Source organism: Agelaius phoeniceus, chromosome 13, assembly GCF_051311805.1.
Source record: "Agelaius phoeniceus isolate bAgePho1 chromosome 13, bAgePho1.hap1, whole genome shotgun sequence".
Lineage (NCBI taxonomy): Eukaryota > Metazoa > Chordata > Aves > Passeriformes > Icteridae > Agelaius > Agelaius phoeniceus.
In genome coordinates, this window is record NC_135277.1 from 19,441,754 (window position 1) to 19,461,938 (window position 20,185).

The following is a 20,185-nucleotide window of genomic DNA, read 5'->3' on the forward strand; positions in this document are numbered from 1 at the left end:
ACAAGAGGAAGAGAGCAGGAGCCAGGGGAAATCTTTAGCAAATTGGTCTTATAGGGTCTATTTATAAAAATGCAGAATGTCTAGATTAATCTTATGTTTCACATTTAGCTGTTTATAACTGCCTGCTGTGTCTGAACAGCTTCACTGAAATACTGAACTTATTTTCCTTTCTATATTCAAGGTTGTAATAACCTTGATGAAGCAGGTTCAGAAGGAGAGATATCCATTACATATTCTGACTGTGCTCCAGCTTGGGACCAAAACCAAAATTAGAAATCATGAATTGGCTGCAGCAGCATATCTGAAGAAAATTACAATGAGATGCACTGAAATACATGGTGAGTCTTGTAGGGAACTGATACAATCAGTTGAGTGCATGCAACTGGATTTACAGCCAGAGGATAACACATAGCAACCAATACTGAGGGGAAGGGAAAGGGTAGTTTAGATGGAATTCATCTCTTTTACCTGCTACCAAGTTTTACTGCCATTGCTAGGGTTAGAGTTCATGTATTTGAGTGAGTACTCTGAGCAGGAATGTTCCAGAGAAGTATTCCAACTGTTCAGTGGGTTTTGATGGGCTTCTGATTCTGTGCTTTATGAGCAGTGCTGCAGCACTGGAAATACTTCTTTGGTTGGTCAGGTCACAATTCCAAGTGACAGAGAAGTGATAACTGAAATAGCCATTTATCCAAAGGAGAAAAGTAAGGTTTTGAGTATGAAAACATGAAGGTAGGAATGCAAAGAAATTTCAATTTTAAGTCTTGCTTCAAGAGCAAGATAAGTTAATTTTTACTAGTTTAATTTAGAATGAAGTGAATGTAGCATTTCACAAAATAATGCTTCATGTCTAGCTTCTCAGTGAAAATAGCTGTTTACTTTCACTATTTCAGCAAGAAGAGTATTTAATTAGTATGGAATAGAGAATTAGCATGGAGTCATTGCACATAGGTGGAGTAAAGCTTGTGAGTGGAAACATTTTACATTTTTATTTCTTTGTTTGCAGACTCAAAAGGAGATCCTCTTTGCATTCTTAATTCCTCAAGTGAGACAGATGAACATCTTTTGAAAATGGAATATATTAAGGTTTCAATACATTTTCAGTAAAATTACATGGGGAGGAAAGTAAGGCTTCCATACTTAGCCTGTAGATTTGTGTCTAAAACTTACCCAGGCCTTTTCCCAAATACCTGTTTTTCAGTTGAACATTTCATTTCATTCTCCACTGCTTCCATTTAGCTTTTATAAGTCAATGCTGTTACTGAAATCACTGGCAAGACAAATGTTTGTGTTCTGTGTGTACAGCACAAACGAGCACCTGTGTGAAAGTGAGCAGGTGTGGTGGTCTTTGCCTGTGCAAGTGAAGAGTGACCCCACAGGTGATAAAAGTGCCATTTGAAGAGTGACATCTTGGTAGCTTAAAAAAGCCTTTGGAAATGGCATGAACACTTGGGGATCTGCTGGGTTGTAGAGCCAGTGGGCTCCTCAGTACTCCTATCTGGACTGGCATCATTTACAGAGTGAAAAATAGATTAATTTGTACTGGCAAAGGGTTAAGCATTAATTGATCCAGTTTAAATAGATTCTAGATGAGACAAAGTTTTGTAACTGGCCAGTTGAATTTTCACAAAATATGTGCTGTGAAATGTCTCTGAGCAGAGCATTGTGAGTAAAACCAGTCTGGTTATCTTGCTTGGGCATTATTTGAAGAACTTGTTTGTTCAGGCTTCATCACTTTCCTTTGGTTTCTTTTGCAATTGGAATAAACCTTGTGTGTAGGCTAAATTCAAGCAATTCAGTTAATAAAATGATTGATAATTAATTATTGGCTAATTCAATAGAGACTGACTATGTCCCTTTTCTTTTGTTTTTCCTTTTAGGCTGATCCTGATGGACCAGACTTTGTTACTGCTTACCAAAACACCAAGCAAAACATCAATGTAAGTTCTGGATGTACTTAATTTGTTTTTTTAAGCTCTCTGAATCATAGCAGCTACTGTTAGTTACTCCCTTTTTTCTTCTCATTGAAGAGGAACAAAAAGGGAACAAAACCAACCCAAAACCAAAGCCCTGACTCTCATCATTAAAACCTACTGCTTTATATTTAATTACTTCAAAAACAAATCCAGGTAGAAAAAAAAAGATTTATTTATTTACTGAAGTATTGTTTGTAATAATTCATTTAAACTAAAAACTATACATTTTTTGCTAGTTAGAAAAATGTCCTTATGAATTTTAACTGAGGCCTTTAACATATGCTTTGTTTCTGGAGTGATCCACTTGGCAGAGAGATAAACCAGGGCCTTGTGTTTCTGAGCTTGTAACAGTAACAGTGAAATTGAGATGTGAGCTGGAGTACCCAAGCAGCATTCTCAGGGGTCTGGAGTGCAATTAGTCCTTTTAGTTCTCCTGAAAGCTGCTATTCATGAGTGCTTTTCCATGGCTTCAGTGACTTCTGGAGTAAGCATGTCATTGTGCTTTTAAAATGTTTCCTTTAAAACAGTAGTGGTGGGTCAAGCAGCTTCTCAAGGGCCTTGTGTGGAATAAGTGACTGATGCTGGGTTTCACTCAGTACCACTGGCAGGAGGGGTTGCTGCTCACACACTCCCTGCTCTGATTGCAAATTTTGGATCTTAGTGGGGTTTTTGTTATTGTTGTACCATAGCTCCTAAAACATCTTCACACGTGGTTCTGAAGTTGTCAATCAAAGGCTGAATGCAGAGCAATGAAAGGAAATGCAGCAGAACTCAAGAGAATGTCCCCAAAAGGCACAGCCACGTGAGGCATCAGCTTTTAGATTGGAACAGTTCCTCTGTAGCTGCTGTGAGCTTCCCTTCCACTGCTCCTCATCTGTTCTGGAGCTTGTGAAGTTGAAGTGGATGGAGATAGAAGAGTCAAATTCTTGTGAAATTGAGCAAGAGGCTTTTTCCTTAGTTGACAGCAGCTCTGAGAGTATAAATTGCTACTAAATATAACTTTATCTCCTTGCCTTCCTTTTAGGTCATCTTTTCCTGTTTGGATATTGTACTTCACACAGAGGCTTTGCTTTCCATCATGAGTTTCCTCACCTTCAGTGTTCCATCAGGTGCTCTTCCCAGCACTGAGAAATCATCAGAGCACAAGCCTCAAATGAAAGAACAGGAAAAAGGAAGCACTCTTAGACCAGGTATTGTCATATTGCACAGGCTGTGCTTCTGTTGTTTAACAGCACCTCACCTTCAGTTTCACAGGATATTATTTCCAATTACAGCATTGCAGTCTATTTGGTGGAAAACAAAGCATGCACAACTGTAAATGGGGAGAAAATAATCTTATTAAAAAAAACTCCAGCTGACATTTTTCCTGTTGCTTAATTTTACAAATTCTCCTTACTCAATATAACTTTTCCCTGGGTGGTGGTCTGATTTTCATAATGAAAGTTGAATAAATGATGTTGCAGTGTGCAGCCTTTCCAAAGGTTTAGTGTCACAACCATGTAGCTTTGCAATCTGAGAGCTCTAAAGAGTGCTTCCATTGCTGAAAATAAATCCTGCTCTGGGGAAGCAAAGAAGAGTTCTGAACTGAGGGGTGGTGTGTATAGTTAAAGTATGGTCTTGTAACCTTGAAATAGAAAGAGTTTTTGCATGGCAGCTCCTGAATATTTTGTCAGGTCCTGTGTTGTTGATTCTTGTGCTTGTAGTGGTGTTTGTGAAATTCAAGGTTTTCTAATCCTACAACTATTGGGATTGAGTCCAGTGGCTGTTCCATTTTCTGTTTGTGCAGTGTTGCTGCAGTTAATATGCCTAAATTGGCTTTACTACTTGACACAGAGAGGAGCACTTCTCATGTGATGAGACAGTGTTATAATAAAATATAAAAATATAAAATATAAAAATATAAAATAGTGTATACTGCATTCAGCAACTAATGCATGAAAAGTAGGTGTTAATGAGGAAAAAAGAAATCTTGATGGCTCTTTGACTGTGATGGTTGGTGACAGTTTGTGTGCCTGAAGGAAACTCTTAATAAATGACTTATTTCACATTTTGACTAAGGATTATCATCTATTTTAGGGAATGACTGTTGCTTTTGAATAGTTCATATATTTACAGACCTACTAGTCTAATATTTGTTTTAAACAGTGAGCTTGTAATATGTGAACTCCTTGTATGTCTCTTGTGTTTCCTGTGCAGTGCCTGGTGATGCAGCCCATGAGGATGTGTCTGAATTAAAGCTCACTGCAAAGCTAAATGCATTCAGTATTACAGTGTGTGATCAGAGCTCTACAATTGCAGACATTAGGGTACAAGGTGAGGTGGTTTTTATTGAAATACTAGATCAAACTGGCTGTAGCCAGAAATAGGCTGTTTCCCTCCCTTCACTTCTAAAGGCCAGTGTGTGCACTGCAGCTGTCTCTAACATGTGTTAAAATATATTTTGATTGTATGAAATGATCTGCAAGGAAAAAAATGTTTAACTCAGAAAACAAAGACGATTTCTAAGTGGAGTAAAAGTAAAAGAAGTGAAGGCACTATGTTTTAGATAACACAGATTTCCATTTTTTAATAGCTGGGTCCTAGATAGTGTTGGGGAATTGTCCTCTGCTCTTACAATCAATTTGTGTTGGCAACTCTGTCATGTGCAGCAAGGCCCTGACTTCTCTCTCAGGCTTAGCAATCATGGTTACATAGCAGAAGGGTGGATTCTAAGCTGTTATTATTCTTTATATTCAGTAGTAAGTAATTCTGGGGGTTTGATTGTTTGTTTGTTTTTTAGCAGAAATGTTTTCTTAGAAATTTGTTGAACTGCATTTATTTCCTTCCTTCTTTTGTTTCATTCAGGAATGGATGCATCTGTGGCTATGAAGCCTAAAGAGATTAAAGTGTTCTCCAGACTTGAGGACATTGTAATTACAAATGTTGATCCAAAAACAATCCATAAAAAGGTAATGTGTTGAGCAGATTGTAAACAGCTGATGAGACCCAGTTTTTCAAGTGATTTAGTGACAGCACTGTAGTTTAATTTGCTGTGTAACAGAATGCAGTGTACAATGTAATACTAAGCAAAATGGATTGATTAATTTCCTTCCCCTCAGAGAATCAAAACATTCTTCCATTTAATGTTCTTTTTAGTTATGTTTGCACTGGTGTGTTTAATTCTGAGGAGCAGGGGTTAAATATAAATTGGGCTATAGATAATCAAGTGAGAGGAGGCATGTACTATAAAATAGGGGATTCTGTTTCCTTTTGTGCCTACCATGTGTCCAAGTACTGCTGCTAAGTTGCTGTGGGTCTTTCTGGGGGAATATTTGTTGTTTCATAAATACCTGCTAGTATTAACTATGTGGCCTTAATCTCCTAGGCTGTCTCCATCATGGGAGATGAAGTGTTTAGATTTCACATGTCACTTTATCCAGATGCCACTGCAGGGGAGGCCTATGCTGATATGTCAAGGGTGGATGGTAAAATGTCTCTCAAAGTGGGCTGCATCCAAATAATTTATCTGCATAAGTTCTTCATGTCTCTCTTGGTAAGACATCAGTTTAAGTTCTTTTAGTGACATTGAAAGTTCTTTTTAATGAGCTAAATTGCAATCAGCTCCTTTTGCCCTGTGCCTGGTGGTGAGCTGATGTGCAAGCACATAGAAGGATTTTGCATTAGAGTTCCCAGTTAAGATGCACAGCTTTACAGAAGATTGCCAAGGAGAGTGATGACAGGAGAAGTAATGGATGGAGCTGATGCCTTTAACAATATCTTAAAAATTACACAGTTAAATAACTCTGCTTAGTCATGATTTTAATGTTTTTCTCTTTAGAAACAAGTGTGGTTGAATTAGCAATTTCATATTTAAATGACATTTGATATTTTTTCTTAAATTTACATTTTGCCTCGAGCTTGCCTTTTTTTGAGAAGCTTATTTGTTTTCATGGAACTTTTCCTTTTTTCCCTCCCTGTGAATAGAACTTCCTAAACAATTTCCAAGCAGCACAAGAAGCCCTGACTGCAGTCACTGTGCAGGCAGCAGAAATGGCTGCTTCCAGCATGAAGGACTTTGCCAAAAAGAGCTTCCGTCTCCTGATGGATGTCAACTTGAAAGCTCCAGTCATAGTTGTGCCTGAATCTTCAGCTTCATCAAATGCCTTGGTAGCTGATCTTGGCTTAATCAGAGTTCAGAATGAATTCCAGCTGGTGTCCTCAGATGAATCTCCTCTTCCTCCAGTCATTGACAACATGGATGTGCAGCTGACTCACTTGAAGTTATCAAGGTAAATACAGAGCTTTTCCCTGAGTTGAAGTGTCTTTGCAAAGGAAAAGTGTCCATGTTCTGTATGCAGCATTCTTCTCTATTTGAACATGGAAGGCAATGAGAACATACTAAAACTGAGCAACAAACCTTGCCAAGCTAAGTTTAGGAGTGACTAAACTAAACTAAAAAGTTTAGCTTTTAGATAGAGTCACAGGTCTGCAATCTCTAAAGCTTCTTGGAAAGAAAGCAATGATAGCACAGTAACTTGAGTTGATCTGGAGTGCATACAGAGGTGTAAGTGCCTATGAGTTTATTCTTGAATTAATTATGCCTATAATTTTGCTAGATTAATATGATATTATTTGGTCTTCTGCAACTAGTCAACATTTTCCCTCTGTTACTTCCATTGTCTTTTTTTAGATGCATTCTATCCACAGATTCACAACCAGATTCTGAAATTCTCCGTCCTGTGAGTTTGACTTTACTGGTACAGAGAAATTTAGCAGCAGCATGGTATCATAAATGCCCAACAATTGCTATCAAAGGAGACCTAAAACCAATGCAGGTAATATCATGAGTAATTTAAAACTATATCAAAAGTTAGACAGATTCTCAGAATGCTCCTCAGTCTAGTTAAGGATCTTTTAAACTCATTTCAGTTCATGTCCTTTGCAGCATGATGAAAGACTTCCAGCTGGATCATCCAGTTTATAGATTTATTAGAGTTTTGATACTGTATAATGAATAGTTTTGGTGTAGCTGCATGCAAATGGAATAAAATGTGGTTTTATTTTTCTGGAGGTCTATTGGAGCTATCCATGGACTCAACAGGCAGTAAAATCATTGAGGTTATTTGCTGAGTTACCATCTAAAGCCAAAACCTGACAATTCAAATTATTTCATCTGTAACATTCAGGTTATTTGAATGCTTTAATAGATGTATTAGGAATGAAAAGGTTATCTCTAATACACAACAATTTAAAATTATCTTTGCAGAAGGAGGACTCTAGTTTTCTTTTCCTGCATTAACCATGTGGATTTTAATGGGTAAAATTAAACTGGGGCACCTTTTCCTTGTTCCTGAGCCCTTTTACTTGTTCATTCCTGTCTCTGTGCTGTGGCCAATTGTCACCCTGGTGAAGCACAGAGAAATAAGAGATTTAAAGGAGTACCAGCAAAATAAATCAAATGTAGGAAAAATATTCTTACACTGTGTACTATGGGCTAAGTGACTGCATCTTGTCACTTAGCACTGCTTGCTGTTCTGTGATGTGACTGGATACTTATTCATTAAATCTTTGAAGGCTTACTGAATGGCAATTGCTTTAGTGTATACAATGCAGATCTTGGCTTTAATGTTTTCTGGTCATGTTGTTGAGTTACTGAATTTTTGAGAAGTGCTTACTGAAGGCATTACTGAATGGCAATTGCTTTAGTGTACACAATGCAGATCTTGGCTTTAATGTTTTCTGGTCATGTTGTTGAGTTACTGAATTTTTGAGAAGTGCTTATGTTTATCAATTGCCCATGTTTTTAATAGGCAAAGATGCTTTACAAATCTAGAAAGTATTTATCATGTGGACTGTTATTTCTTCTTGTAACTCTTGTTTATAACAAGTAAAAAAGGATACAGGAGAAATGGGCAAATAATTTTGATTATTTTGGCCAGGATAGTTGTGACTGTCCTGTTTGTTTCTGCTGGAAGCAGCCCATTGTTTCTCCTCAGTGCTTGCATACTGTGTTGGAAGAAATGTTGTCACCAAAACTGAACTTGTGGCTTTGTCACTTTACAGATTGCACTCAGTGAAGGTGATCTAACTGTTATCATGAAAATTTTACTTGAAAACCTTGGAGGGGCTTCTTCCCAGCCACATACTGTGCAAGAGAATATTGAGGATATGCAGATATCGAAAAAAGGGAAAGCTCCACATGAATCAGGTGGCTCTGAGGGTATGTTCAGTTCAAGGGCTGAATATGTGTAGGCAGAGAGCTGTTTGCAAATTCAAATATCATATTTTTCTGAAGCATTACAAATTGTTTTAACTGTTACAAATATATTGTATGCATGAAAAGTTACAAATAAGAATGTGTGCACTTCCATGGAGCGTGAGCTCCTGATGGTCAGAAGTTTTTGTGGTGTGTTTTTTGTGATTCATTTCTCATATGAGGGTATTCTTCAGTTTATGACAATCACTCTTCTGACTGCATGTGGTTAAAAAAGAAAAAGCCAAATCATCTACCCCAGAATGTTAATGCACAATTATAACAATCAAGGAAGATAGAGGCATTCAAATAGTGTGTCAGTGTAAACAGTGCATGTCTCTGGATGAAACAGAGTTAACACTTTGCCAAAATCTATTTCTTCCCCAAACTTAACATTTTCACTGTCAAAAAATTGCTGTTTAGGCAATAGTTGAATTGCTCTACTGTGAATAGGACCTGGAAGGAAGGGTAGTGCAGACTCCTTGAGCAGACTTGGTACTTTGTATTGTTCTTCATTGAAGTGAACAAAGAACTTCAGTAAACTAATGACAGCTTCTTTTAAGGTTCTGATCCACTCTGTGCTAGATAATTTTAGTACACATTGGATAGAACAAAATTAAAAATGTGAATTATTTTGAGTAGTTTTCTGAATTTGTGATTTTCTGATCTTAATTTAGAAAACCCCAAACACCAAACGAACAAACCAAAAAAAAAACCAAAATAGCCAACAACAAAAAACCCCAAAACCAGCAAGCGCAGTGGTCAGAAGAAATGTAAAAATATCTTCTTTTCACTGACAGGTACCCTTGTTGATTCTGGACAAAAATGTGTTTCTGCAGTTCAGTCTCCTGTGGAGTGTTCTACATTGCTCAAATTTGACTTCAATTTTGAGTCCCTTTCTGTAACTCTCTACAACAGTGCCACAACTCAGGTTTGTGACCAAGCTTTTACCACACAGGTGGGGTGGGCAGCCAGGGCTTCTCACATGGACAGAACTCAGGACAGAAAAATGAAGTTATATCAGCTGCACTGGCTTTGTAATGCTTTCCTAATGGAGCCTTGAGCTTTCCTGGGCAGGCAGTGTCTTTAAGAGGAAGAAGGTGTGTGCATTTCTGAAAGTCATACTAAAAATGCTATTAAACCACCAAAACCACCCAGCATTTGATTTGGCCATTCAAACTTTGATTCCAGTTAGCCAAAATAAAAATGAATATTTGAAAAGCAGGAATTGTTAGTTCAGGCAGTGCTAGTTGTATGCATGGTGCCTCTAGAGTTAGTAAGCAGATCCAAGCTGTATATTGCCCATAATTTCCTCTTGCATATCCCTGGGTATGAGCAATCATGGGCATCCTCTCTCTGCTGAAGACAGAAGAGAAAGATGTGGAATGTTGTCTTGTTTTTATGACTTAATCAAGTCTGCTTTGTGTAGATGTGAAGATGCTTGCTTTATACATCTTTGTGTATAGTGAATGTTCTTGTGTATGATTTTTAAGGTGTTCTTGTGCAGTGAGCCTCACAGGGAAGAAGGACACTGTAATGGGATATTATTTTAATTTCACTGTCATCTAATTCCCACTTATTGCTGAGGTGCTCTTGCAGATGAGTTAGAGTGATGAGAGTGGAGGGATGCTTTGGGTTCAAATAGAATATCCTTCAGTGAAGCATTCTGAGCCACTGCTGCCAGTGTGCTGCAGAAACAACTTCACTGCAGCCCAGCAGGATTTTTGTTTTCCCAGTGAATTTCCTGAACTCGTTTGTATGAGTGGAGCACTGATGACAGCAACAGGCTATTCAGATCCCTCAGTTGCTGGCTGATGATGCACATGGCTGGCAGCAAGGGAAATGTGTCACTGCTTTGTTCTGTCCTCCTGCAGGAGTCCCTGCTGCCAGTGCACAGTGACAAACTGCGCCTCGGGGAGCTCCGGCTGCACCTCATGGCATCTGCGGGGCAGATGTTCTCAGATGGCTCCATGGACATCACTCTTAAACTCAAGGCATGTACCTTGGATGATCTCAGAGAAGGGATTCAGAATGTCACTGCAAGGTGGGTTTGAATGCATCAGAAATGAAACCACTCCAGCTTGTGAGGAAGGCTTCTTCCTTGTTCTGTACTTTGCTTCACATGGAATTGATCAAACTCAGTAGTGCTGTCAGCTGTGGCCTGTAATACTGTGTGCTTAAGCAATGAACAGTTTTAATAATGTTCAAGAAGTTTCTACTCTTTTATGTTGATTTCTCAAGGTATCTAAAACAAAAAGAGATCTTGGAGACTGGCATATTACAGTAAACTGTAGAACAGCTGAATAGAGGACACCCAGACTCAATGAGAGTTGTGTGCACTGAAACTTCAGTGGGATTGTCATGTGCTGCATGCATACTTTCAAAAGTGTAGCACACTAGTCTTAAATTGAAATTACTCTTCTGCTAGAAAAGCCTCTACCCTTTTATTTCTAGAAGAAACACAGCTTGCTTATATAGTAATTCTTCATAAAGGGCATGGGGAGAAAAAATGGCAGTACTTATGCATCTTTGTTTTCCTAGATCTATGTGTTATGGTGTTTGAGATGTTTCTTATTGAACTTGTTTTCCAGAATGATAGACAAGAAGGATGACACAAATGACACTTCTATGATTGATATAAGATATAAGCAGGATAAAAATGGAACTGAAGTTGTTGCTGTCCTCGACAAGCTGTACATATGTGCTAGTATGGAATTTTTGTTGACAGTAGCACATTTTTTCATTAAGTCAATGCCAGTATCTTCAGCTGAAGGATCTGCACAATTCCAATTAAAGCAAGTTGCTGCTGGGAAATCCAAGGCAGATACAGGTCTGTAAAACCAGTTTCCACGCTCCTCCATTTCCCTCCTTTGCAGATTTCATTCTGAAAATTACTCATCCAAAAGTTTTCAAGATGCTGTCTTGGCATCAGACTTAAGAAATTAGTTTATTCTTCAGGATGTGTAGATTGGCCACTGACAGAGTAGATAGCTTTCCTCTTTCTGGTTTTTATATTCAAGGTGGTTTTTTAAACTTGTTTCCACAGAGATATCTGTACGGCAAAACATGGCAGTAAAAGCTGTGATTATGGATCCTGAAATTGTATTTGTTGCTAATTTGACCAGTGCTGATGCTCCTGCCTTAAAAGTTTCCTTCCAATGTGACTTTTCTCTGACATCAGACAAGCTTGCACAAAGGATGACTGCTCAAGTGATGGCCTTCAAAGTGTTGGCCTGTGCTTTTCTCAAAGAAAAACAAGGCAAGAATGTCACTACGGTAAGGAACCAGTGTTTCATGATGCAAAAAGCAATTAGAGAGGGTGGCAGGCATGTCCCCTAGCTGGCATATCTCTAGCACTCAAAACTCAGTTTTCATATCAGTGACTATTCAGAAGAGAGGAGGGGCCTGTGCCATTTAATCTTTTATCAGTAGGTGCAGGACTTGAGCACTTGGAGTTCTGTCTAAAACCTGTGCTGTGCATTTGTAAATGACATTCAAAGTTTCTTAGTGAGGAAACTGTAAGAGGGGTTTAGAAGGCCAGGACCTTTTGCAGTGTTTTTCACTGCCTGTTGGTTTCCTTGCTGCACTGGAGCCCTGAGCAGGATTTGGTCTGGAGCTTGATGGGCACATTCCTGCCAAGGGAGCCTCAAAGGTGGCCTGTGTGCTGCATCTCACATGTGCTTATCTTCCCTTATGCATTTAGGGGTTTTAAGGATTCAGGGTTTTTTTTTACTGTTTTATCACTGTGTTGGGCTTTTGTTTTGTCTGCTTTTTAAGCATTATGTCAGAAGCTTTTATTTCACTGCCTTTTAATCTTCTAGTACAAAGTGGTGCTTGTGCAAATTGGGATGTGGGATTGCTGCACTATATGGACTATTTTTACTCTGAAACATGTTGTAGATTCATGGGATCAGTGCCCCTTTGGCCTATGGAGTGAAAAAAATACAAAACCTTATAAAAAGGTTGGATTTAAGGAGTCACTTTAATAATCAGATTGTTTTTCACTCAGGTGTTACGGCCATGCTCTTTGGTCATGGAAAATATGGTGCACACTTCAGGGTTACACACTGTGGCAGTAACAATAGATGAACTAACTATTAAGGTAAGATTATTAAAATTGTCTTTGGAAGAACAGCTATATTTCTCAAACTGTGGCTTGTTTTTTGTTGTTGTGTAGGGTTTAAAAAATTATTTTAAAATTATTATTATTATTAAAATTTTATTTTGTTTGCATGTTGTTATTTACATTTTTTATTTCCCCATGAGTTTAATTCCAGAAATTGCATTTTAAAACTGTGTTGGAAGAAGTCATTGTGTGTTTGTCATTTTGACAGTCCCTTGACTAGAAACGAATATGTTAAATACTTCAGATTCTAGGGTTCCTCCTACCACTTCCCTCCAAAGTCACAAAATAACTCTTCCCCCTGCTGCTGCCACCACTATTTTTGGGACATTTTGCAGAAAAGGAAAACAGGAGGAGGTCCATGAATAGATTCTTTACTTTGGAAATTAAGTTGCATCCCTGAAAAGACTTTTCATGTTTGCTATTTCTGTTCATCATAGATTTTGTATTTTAATTGAAGACTTTTTTTCCTTTTTCGAGATATCACCAATAATTTTGAATACTGTTGTGACCATTATGGCTGCCCTAAAACCCAAAACAACAGAGGAGGATTCTAGAGGAGCAACAGAAGTTTCTGAGAACTTGTGGCAAGTGAAGCCTGTGGATGAGTGCAATGCTTGGTTTCTTGGTGTTGACATAGCCACAGAAGCAACAGAAACTTTTAGGGACCATGAACAAATTCTGAAGCAAGAGAAATTTGATATTGTAGTGAAATCAGTTCAGATGACCTTGGAATGTGGCCTGGGCCATCGAACTGTCCCTTTATTGTTAGTGGAATCTACATTTTCAGGTGTCATTAAAAACTGGTCTTCACTGATGGAGGTCACTGCTGATACGTCTCTGGAGGTATGTGGGGTCAAACTCTTAGCAGTTTCAAACACTTCTGCACACTGCCTGACTTCAAGTAACTTCTTAATATACTTTATATGTGCTGAATTAATAATAGGGTTCAATTGAAATGCTCTCAGGAGTTCTTTAGTCAGGCAAGTAAGCATAGCATGCTTTGTACACCAAGGTGGAAGTCAATGGATTTTAAAGGAAGTTGTAATGTGAAATAATCTAGTCCTGTGTTTCTGCATTATTTTTGCATATTTAGGTTCTGCTGTGTGAACAATGAGCTTGGCTTACTTGAATAGTCACATTTAACTCTTATTGCCACGTCCCATTTTGTTTGTTTCTCCAGCATTGTGTTTTTTGGTAAGGTAGAAGTTACACTCTTTGCAAAATGAGATTCCATTCTGAGATGGTAAAAGTCTTCATGGAGACAGCATGTTAAAATGTCATTGCTCTATGCAATGCATTTACTACCCCTTGTCATTTTACCAAATTACCTCTTTTTTCATTCTGTTCTTGCATATACAAGTAGCCTTCTTCCATTGCCCTGTGTGCAAATCATGGTGGAGTTTGGATGCTTAATTGTGTACCCCTGGGGGAGGTCACTGTGCTTCCAGGAGGGACAAGCAAAATACTTGAAAGGGAGCATCCAGAACTCCTGAGTCCACAGCTTCTGTTGAGATTTGCAGTGATGCAAGCAAATTAAAAACTTTAAAAACTTGGTGTTGGCTCTGAGTTAGAAGAATCATCCCAGTGGACCAGATTCAGACTATAATTGGCTCCAACTAATTTTTATTTCATAGTACTAAAAAGTACTTGTGGCAGTGAAGTTCCTGGTCTCAAAATCATTCTCTCAAACCATGTGGGGGCAGATAAGAGACTTGATTGTTAATTGAAAGTGTTAAAAATATATATGGTTTTACCAGGATGCTTGATTGCTCTCAAAGCAAGCCAGGAAATGAACTCTTGAAAAATTGTGCAATGTGTGAAAAGTATATGAGATATTACACTTCTGTATATTAATTTTTAAGACAATTAGAAGTTAATACTAGACCTCCAGAACATGAAATGAAGATTTGTATTTTCTTACTGTTTTTTTTCATAACAATTGCTTTGTATTTAGATACCCAATTTAATTTTGTTTATTTCTTTAGGTTCATTATTACAATGAAACCTATGCAGTGTGGGAGCCACTTATTGAACGAGTTGAAGGAGGAAGGAAGCAATGGAATTTAAAGCTGGAGGTATGTAAAGATACTTGACATTATGTGAAATGGTTTGAATAGGCTGCTATTTTCAAATTTCTTTAAAGTTTTATGGGGCATTGACCTGTTGAATGCTGTTGCTTGAAGGAGCTATGCAGTTTTACATGAAAAAAAACAATCTTTCTTTAGAGATCTTAAGGTTTATCTATAATGTGAATTACCAGTGCATGGATGCAATGGAGTGTGTAACCACGCAGAGAAGAGAAACAAATTTGCCTCCTGTGTTGGTATAAAATTCCCATGTTTGTTTAAAACATCTGAGATTTAGAAGGCAAGGTAGATGTTACTTTGCCTGCACAATTGTCAGGTGTAAGTCAAGTAGTTTTTTCCTGTTTAAACATAGGAGAAAGTATCCTATATGTTTGTAATTGTCTAATGGAATTTTTCTTTTAGATGAAGACTAACCCTGTCCAGGAGAGAAGTCTGCTGCCTGGGGATGATTTCATTGTTATTCCTGAGCCACAAACAGCAGTTAACATCTCTTCAATGGACACAATGAATATAACAATATCCAAATGTTGTCTTGCTGTTTTCAGTAACCTAGCCAAGGTAACCCCAAAAGGCACAAGGTGCTCAGTTATGTGCTTCCATAGGAAATTCTGAATTATCTTTGTTTTAGGAACTATATTGGCTCCCAGTCAAATGGCTTTTCTGCAGTTCTGACAAATGTTGCCTTGAAGGGCTGAGGAGTTTTACTCAGCTCCTTTAGGCTCAGCAAAAAGGTGGGGTTATCTTTTGAAAGAAGTAGTTTCTGTGTTAGACCAACAAATGTGCCTATGCAGGACTTAAGGAAGTGTCATACGTGCAGGTTAACTGAGCATGAAATGCTTTAACAAACACAGCTGTTTCCTACAATACTCCTTCTGAAATATTAAAACAAAAATTTACTTCCTTTCCACGTTTTCTGTTTAATGGAATACTAAGAAAAGTGTGCATTTTAGGATTGGCCTTTAAACTGCAGGAGTAGAATGTCCTGTGTGTTAAAAATACTTTTTACCCCTATAGTAGGTGTGCTTATGAATGGTCAAGGCTGCTTTTCCCTCCTTTTTCTTTCTGGGGTGAGGAAATTTTGGTCACTAAATCGAGCTGTTTTTACAGAATATGCCATATGACTATTTATTTTTTAAATTCTGAATGAACAGCAGTTCTGTATTGGCAGTCAGTTACTGTGGCTTCTGCATAACCAAACAAAAGTTTGTAAGTACAAGTTGTGATTGAATTTGGAGCTTGTGCTCCATCTCCTTGTGACCTCTGTGTCCCAGATCTTATGTTTCTCTTACAACCTAAGATTTGGAAAAATTCCCCGTGAGGAGAGTGAAGGCCAATTGTAGCATCAACATTTGCTGCAAATCACAGAAGGAAATTAGATTCTCTAGGGGTAACCTGTACTTGCCTGCAATATTGCTATACAAAACATATGCCTGCTGTATGTAATTCCTCCCCTCATTAAAAGGTAGTTGCTAGGAACTGTCTTTTAAAGCCTTTATAGGTATGTTATTGTGGCTATTTATGTATGACATACTGCACATGTTTTTATTCACAGGCATTTTCAGAAGCAACTGCATCCACCTTTGGCTATTCCTTTAAAGAGACAGCACCTATCATAGTGAAGAATGCCCTGGGTGTTTCTCTCAAAGTGCTTCCTAGCTCCAATTTTCGGATAGTGGGTTCAGTTGAAAAAGAAAATGTGAATGAAATAGAAACTGGTCAGAGCATGGAACTGGAATATTCTGGCCTTGAAGCACCCCAGCGAGGAAGGTTGTCTGCATTGCACCGACAGGAAAGCTCTGTCTTCTCTTTAAATTTAGGTATTGTGCTGAGGAGTGGTGTTTATGACAGGCTGGGCATGGGAAGATGGGAGTTAAATTCAATGTGGTAGAAATTCAGGTCAAGTGTGTTGTGTTGGAATTACCTTTGAATATTGATGCCAATTTAAAAAACACCACAAAACAGGTACTGGGCTTCTTAGAAAGATGGAAAATTCCTCTGCTCCAGTTTTTCAGAAGGTGAAAAGAGTGGTATTTTTTTGTACCCCTTGAGAGAATTGGAAGGCATTCTAGTGGAGTCATTGATAAACCATCTTAGAGGCCCCTGTGACATAGGCCCATGTGTTCCAGCTCCTGTTAAACAGGATTTTAATTTCTCCTATCACTACTTTTATTGGTTTTCTGTAGTTACCCAGCTACTTGAGACCAGTTATGATTCTGTGGTTTTAGCTTTGCCAGGAAATATTCCTAAGAAAACAGGTTACAGTAGCCACTAATATGTAATCATCTGAGTTTTTCCCTTTCCATCACATCCCATATGAAGGTACTTGGTGATACAAGGCTTGTTCTGTGTTCATTAACTCAGCCAACAAATACCTTTAGTAGTTGCTTGCAGTATTCCCCATGCTGTGTATAAATCATAATGTAAAGTTGTGGAGTTGAGGAGTATTTGGACCCCAGAACTTTCCTTCAGTGGTACTTGAGTACCATTTAAGCTGCTTTTGCCAGAGGACACTTTGGTCTTGGGATTCTGCTGCTCAGAGTGACCCTGAGATGTGTCACAAAGTCTCTTTTCCCTGCCCAGCAGTGGAAGAAGAGGTCAGGACTCTTCTATTCTCATTCTCAAGGTTGTTTATTATTTCTTATCTATACAATTCTTTCTCTGGCCTGCTGAGGTCCATTCAGCAGGTCAGACAGAGGCACACTGGCCACCCTCAGGGCAGTGTTACCTTTTTATACTAAAAACTACGTGTACATTATTTACCAGAACTTCCCAATACCTATCACCTATGGTAGACAGTGGGTTTCCACCTTAAACCAATCCAAAAGTGCCAGCACACAGCAGAAGATGGAGGCCAAGGAGAAGAAGGAGAAAGGCAGGACATGCCAATTCCTCCATCTTGCCTCCTGAACCCCCATTCTAAAAACCCCAAAAATCTATTTTTCACCTTGTGACAAACTAACTATTATTATACTTAGACTTTTGGGGCTTGCAGATCCTCATTTAAGGTTGGTAATTTTTTCCATGGGTCGTAATCAAGTCACAGGTCTTGGGCTCTGTGCCAAGGTCTCTGAGCCTCCTGGCAGGGGTTCTGGCAATCCAGGACAGCCAGAGGGATGTCCTGAATTCCAGCACTTTGGTTCTGGTTGTTGCTGAGTTTTGAGTAGCATAACTACTGTTCAAATAGGAAGTGGTAGTGTGATTTGTGTTGCTAAGAAAGTCTTTTGTCTGTTTTTATGGACCAGAACTTGAGGGATACAAGGAGGCCCTGAGCATTCCCGTGGCCAAGCCAGGCCGCCGCCTGTACAGCGTCAGAGACGGCGCCGACCGCCCGGACTGCGTGGTGGTGCAGATCGATGCCACAGAAGGAAATAAAGTCATTGTTGTGCGCTCCCCTCTGCAGGTAAGAACCAAATAAAGTCATTACTGCATGCCCTCTGCAGGTAAAACCCAAATAAAGTCATTGTTGTGCGCTCCCCTCTGCAGGTAAGAACCAAATAAAGTCATTGTTGTGCGCCCTCTGCAGGTAAGAACCAAATAAAGTCATTGTTGTGCGCTCCCCTCTGCAGGTAAGAACCAAATAAAGTCATTATTGTGCACCCTCTGCAGGTAAAACCCAAATAAAGTCATTACTGTGTGCCCTCTGCAGGTAAAACCCAAATAAAGTCATTATTGTGCACTCCCCTCTGCAGGTAAAACCCAAATAAAGTCATTACTGTGTGCCCTCTGCAGGTAAAACCCAAATAAAGTCATTATTGTGCACTCCCCTCTGCAGGTAAAACCCAAATAAAGTCATTGTTGTGCAGTCCCCTCTGCAGGTAAAACCCAAATAAAGTCATTGTTGTGCGCTCCCCTCTGCAGGTAAGAACCAAATAAAGTCATTATTGTGCACCCTCTGCAGGTAAAACCCAAATAAAGTCATTGTTGTGCGCTCCCCTCTGCAGGTAAAACCCAAATAAAGTCATTATTGTGCACCCTCTGCAGGTAAAACCCAAATAAAGTCATTGTTGTGCGCTCCCCTCTGCAGGTAAAACCCAAATAAAGTCATTATTGTGCACTCCCCTCTGCAGGTAAAACCCAAATAAAGTCATTATTGTGCACCCTCTGCAGGTAAAACCCAAATAAAGTCATTGTTGTGCACCCTCTGCAGGTAAAACCCAAATAAAGTCATTGTTGTGCACTCCCCTCTGCAGGTAAAACCCAAATAAAGTCATTACTGCGTGCCCTCTGCAGGTAAAACCCAAATAAAGTCATTGTTGTGCACTCCCCTCTGCAGGTAAAACCCAAATAAAGTCATTACTGTGTGCCCTCTGCAGGTAAAACCCAAATAAAGTCATTGTTGTGCACTCCCCTCTGCAGGTAAAACCCAAATAAAGTCATTACTACATGCCCTCTGCAGGTAAAACCCAAATAAAGTCATTACTGTGCACTCCCCATTGCAGGTAAAACCCAAATAAAGTCATTATTATGCGCTCCCCATTGCAGGTAAGAACCAAATAAAGACATTATTGTGCACCCTCTGCAGGTAAAACCCAAATAAAGTCATTGTTGTGCGCCCTCTGCAGGTAAAAACCAAATAAAGTCATTGTTGTGCACTCCCCTCTGCAGGTAAAACCCAAATAAAGTCATTGTTGTGCGCTCCCCTCTGCAGGTAAAACCCAAATAAAGTCATTATTATGCGCTCCCCTCTGCAGGTAAAACCCAAATAAAGTCATTACTGTGCGCTCCCCTCTGCAGGTAAAACCCAAATAAAGTCATTATTGTGCGCTCCCCTCTGCAGGTAAGAACCAAATAAAGTCATTGTTGTGCGCTCCCCTCTGCAGTAAAACCCAAATAAAGTCATTGTTGTGCAGTCCCCTCTGCAGGTAAAACCCAAATAAAGTCATTGTTGTGCGCTCCCCTCTGCAGGTAAAACCCAAATAAAGTCATTGTTGTGCACCCTTTGCAGGTAAAACCCAAATAAAGTCATTGTTGTGCACCCTCTGCAGGTAAAACCCAAATAAAGTCATTGTTGTGCACCCTCTGCAGGTAAAACCCAAATAAAGTCATTACTGTGCGCTCCCCTCTGCAGGTAAAACCCAAATAAAGTCATTATTGTGCACTCCCCTCTGCAGGTAAAACCCAAATAAAGTCATTGTTGTGCACTCCCCTCTGCAGGTAAAACCCAAATAAAGTCATTACTGTGTGCCCTCTGCAGGTAAAACCCAAATAAAGTCATTGTTGTGCATTCCCCTCTGCAGGTAAAACCCAAATAAAGTCATTGTTGTGCACTCCCCTCTGCAGGTAAAACCCAAATAAAGTCATTGTTGTGCATTCCCCTCTGCAGGTAAAACCCAAATAAAGTCATTGTTGTGCACTCCCCTCTGCAGGTAAAACCCAAATAAAGTCATTGTTGTGCGCTCCCCTCTGCAGGTAAAACCCAAATAAAGTCATTGTTGTGCACTCCCCTTTGCAGGTAAAAACCAGCACAGACACAGCCCCTGGCAGTGCTGCTCTTCCATCAGCCACCTTCCTTTTCTTCCTTAAGGCATTTCTTCAAGATCATACTTTTCCAAAATGTTGCTTAAAAGCCACTTACTAAGTGTTTTGCTTTGTTTTTTATGTGAATTTTCCTTTGGTTTTCCCTCTCCTGTTTGGCTTTCTAATATCCTCAGCATTGGGGTGCTTTCCTACGTGACATTTTAGGCATGTTTTTCAATCCTTGGGACTTAGAGTTTTCTCATATACTTGTGTATTAGGGCACCTCAAGTCTGTTTTCTAGAGTAAT

The 20,185-nt window shown here is 39.1% G+C and overlaps 1 protein-coding gene across 5 annotated transcripts in view; it reads left to right on the top strand.

Annotated features, from left to right (window-relative positions):
* The window catches only part of VPS13C (vacuolar protein sorting 13 homolog C), a 78,923-nt gene that overhangs the window by 31,860 nt on the left and 26,878 nt on the right, over positions 1 to 20,185 (top strand). For all 5 annotated transcript variants that reach the window (XR_013184185.1, XR_013184184.1, XM_077185684.1 and 2 more), the window contains 20 exons: positions 182 to 338; positions 1,007 to 1,086; positions 1,881 to 1,940; positions 3,001 to 3,166; positions 4,173 to 4,289; positions 4,821 to 4,924; positions 5,341 to 5,508; positions 5,940 to 6,244; positions 6,646 to 6,790; positions 8,019 to 8,175; positions 9,009 to 9,139; positions 10,083 to 10,252; positions 10,800 to 11,038; positions 11,255 to 11,484; positions 12,218 to 12,310; positions 12,812 to 13,177; positions 14,320 to 14,409; positions 14,824 to 14,979; positions 15,974 to 16,238; positions 17,664 to 17,821. Coding sequence is in view for 3 of the 5 variants with exons in the window: in XM_077185684.1 (XP_077041799.1) it covers positions 182 to 338; positions 1,007 to 1,086; positions 1,881 to 1,940; positions 3,001 to 3,166; positions 4,173 to 4,289; positions 4,821 to 4,924; positions 5,341 to 5,508; positions 5,940 to 6,244; positions 6,646 to 6,790; positions 8,019 to 8,175; positions 9,009 to 9,139; positions 10,083 to 10,252; positions 10,800 to 11,038; positions 11,255 to 11,484; positions 12,218 to 12,310; positions 12,812 to 13,177; positions 14,320 to 14,409; positions 14,824 to 14,979; positions 15,974 to 16,238; positions 17,664 to 17,821 (3,357 nt within the window). In the remaining 2 variants the exon portion in view is untranslated. The remainder of the gene's footprint in view (positions 1 to 181; positions 339 to 1,006; positions 1,087 to 1,880; positions 1,941 to 3,000; positions 3,167 to 4,172; positions 4,290 to 4,820; positions 4,925 to 5,340; positions 5,509 to 5,939; positions 6,245 to 6,645; positions 6,791 to 8,018; positions 8,176 to 9,008; positions 9,140 to 10,082; positions 10,253 to 10,799; positions 11,039 to 11,254; positions 11,485 to 12,217; positions 12,311 to 12,811; positions 13,178 to 14,319; positions 14,410 to 14,823; positions 14,980 to 15,973; positions 16,239 to 17,663; positions 17,822 to 20,185) is intronic.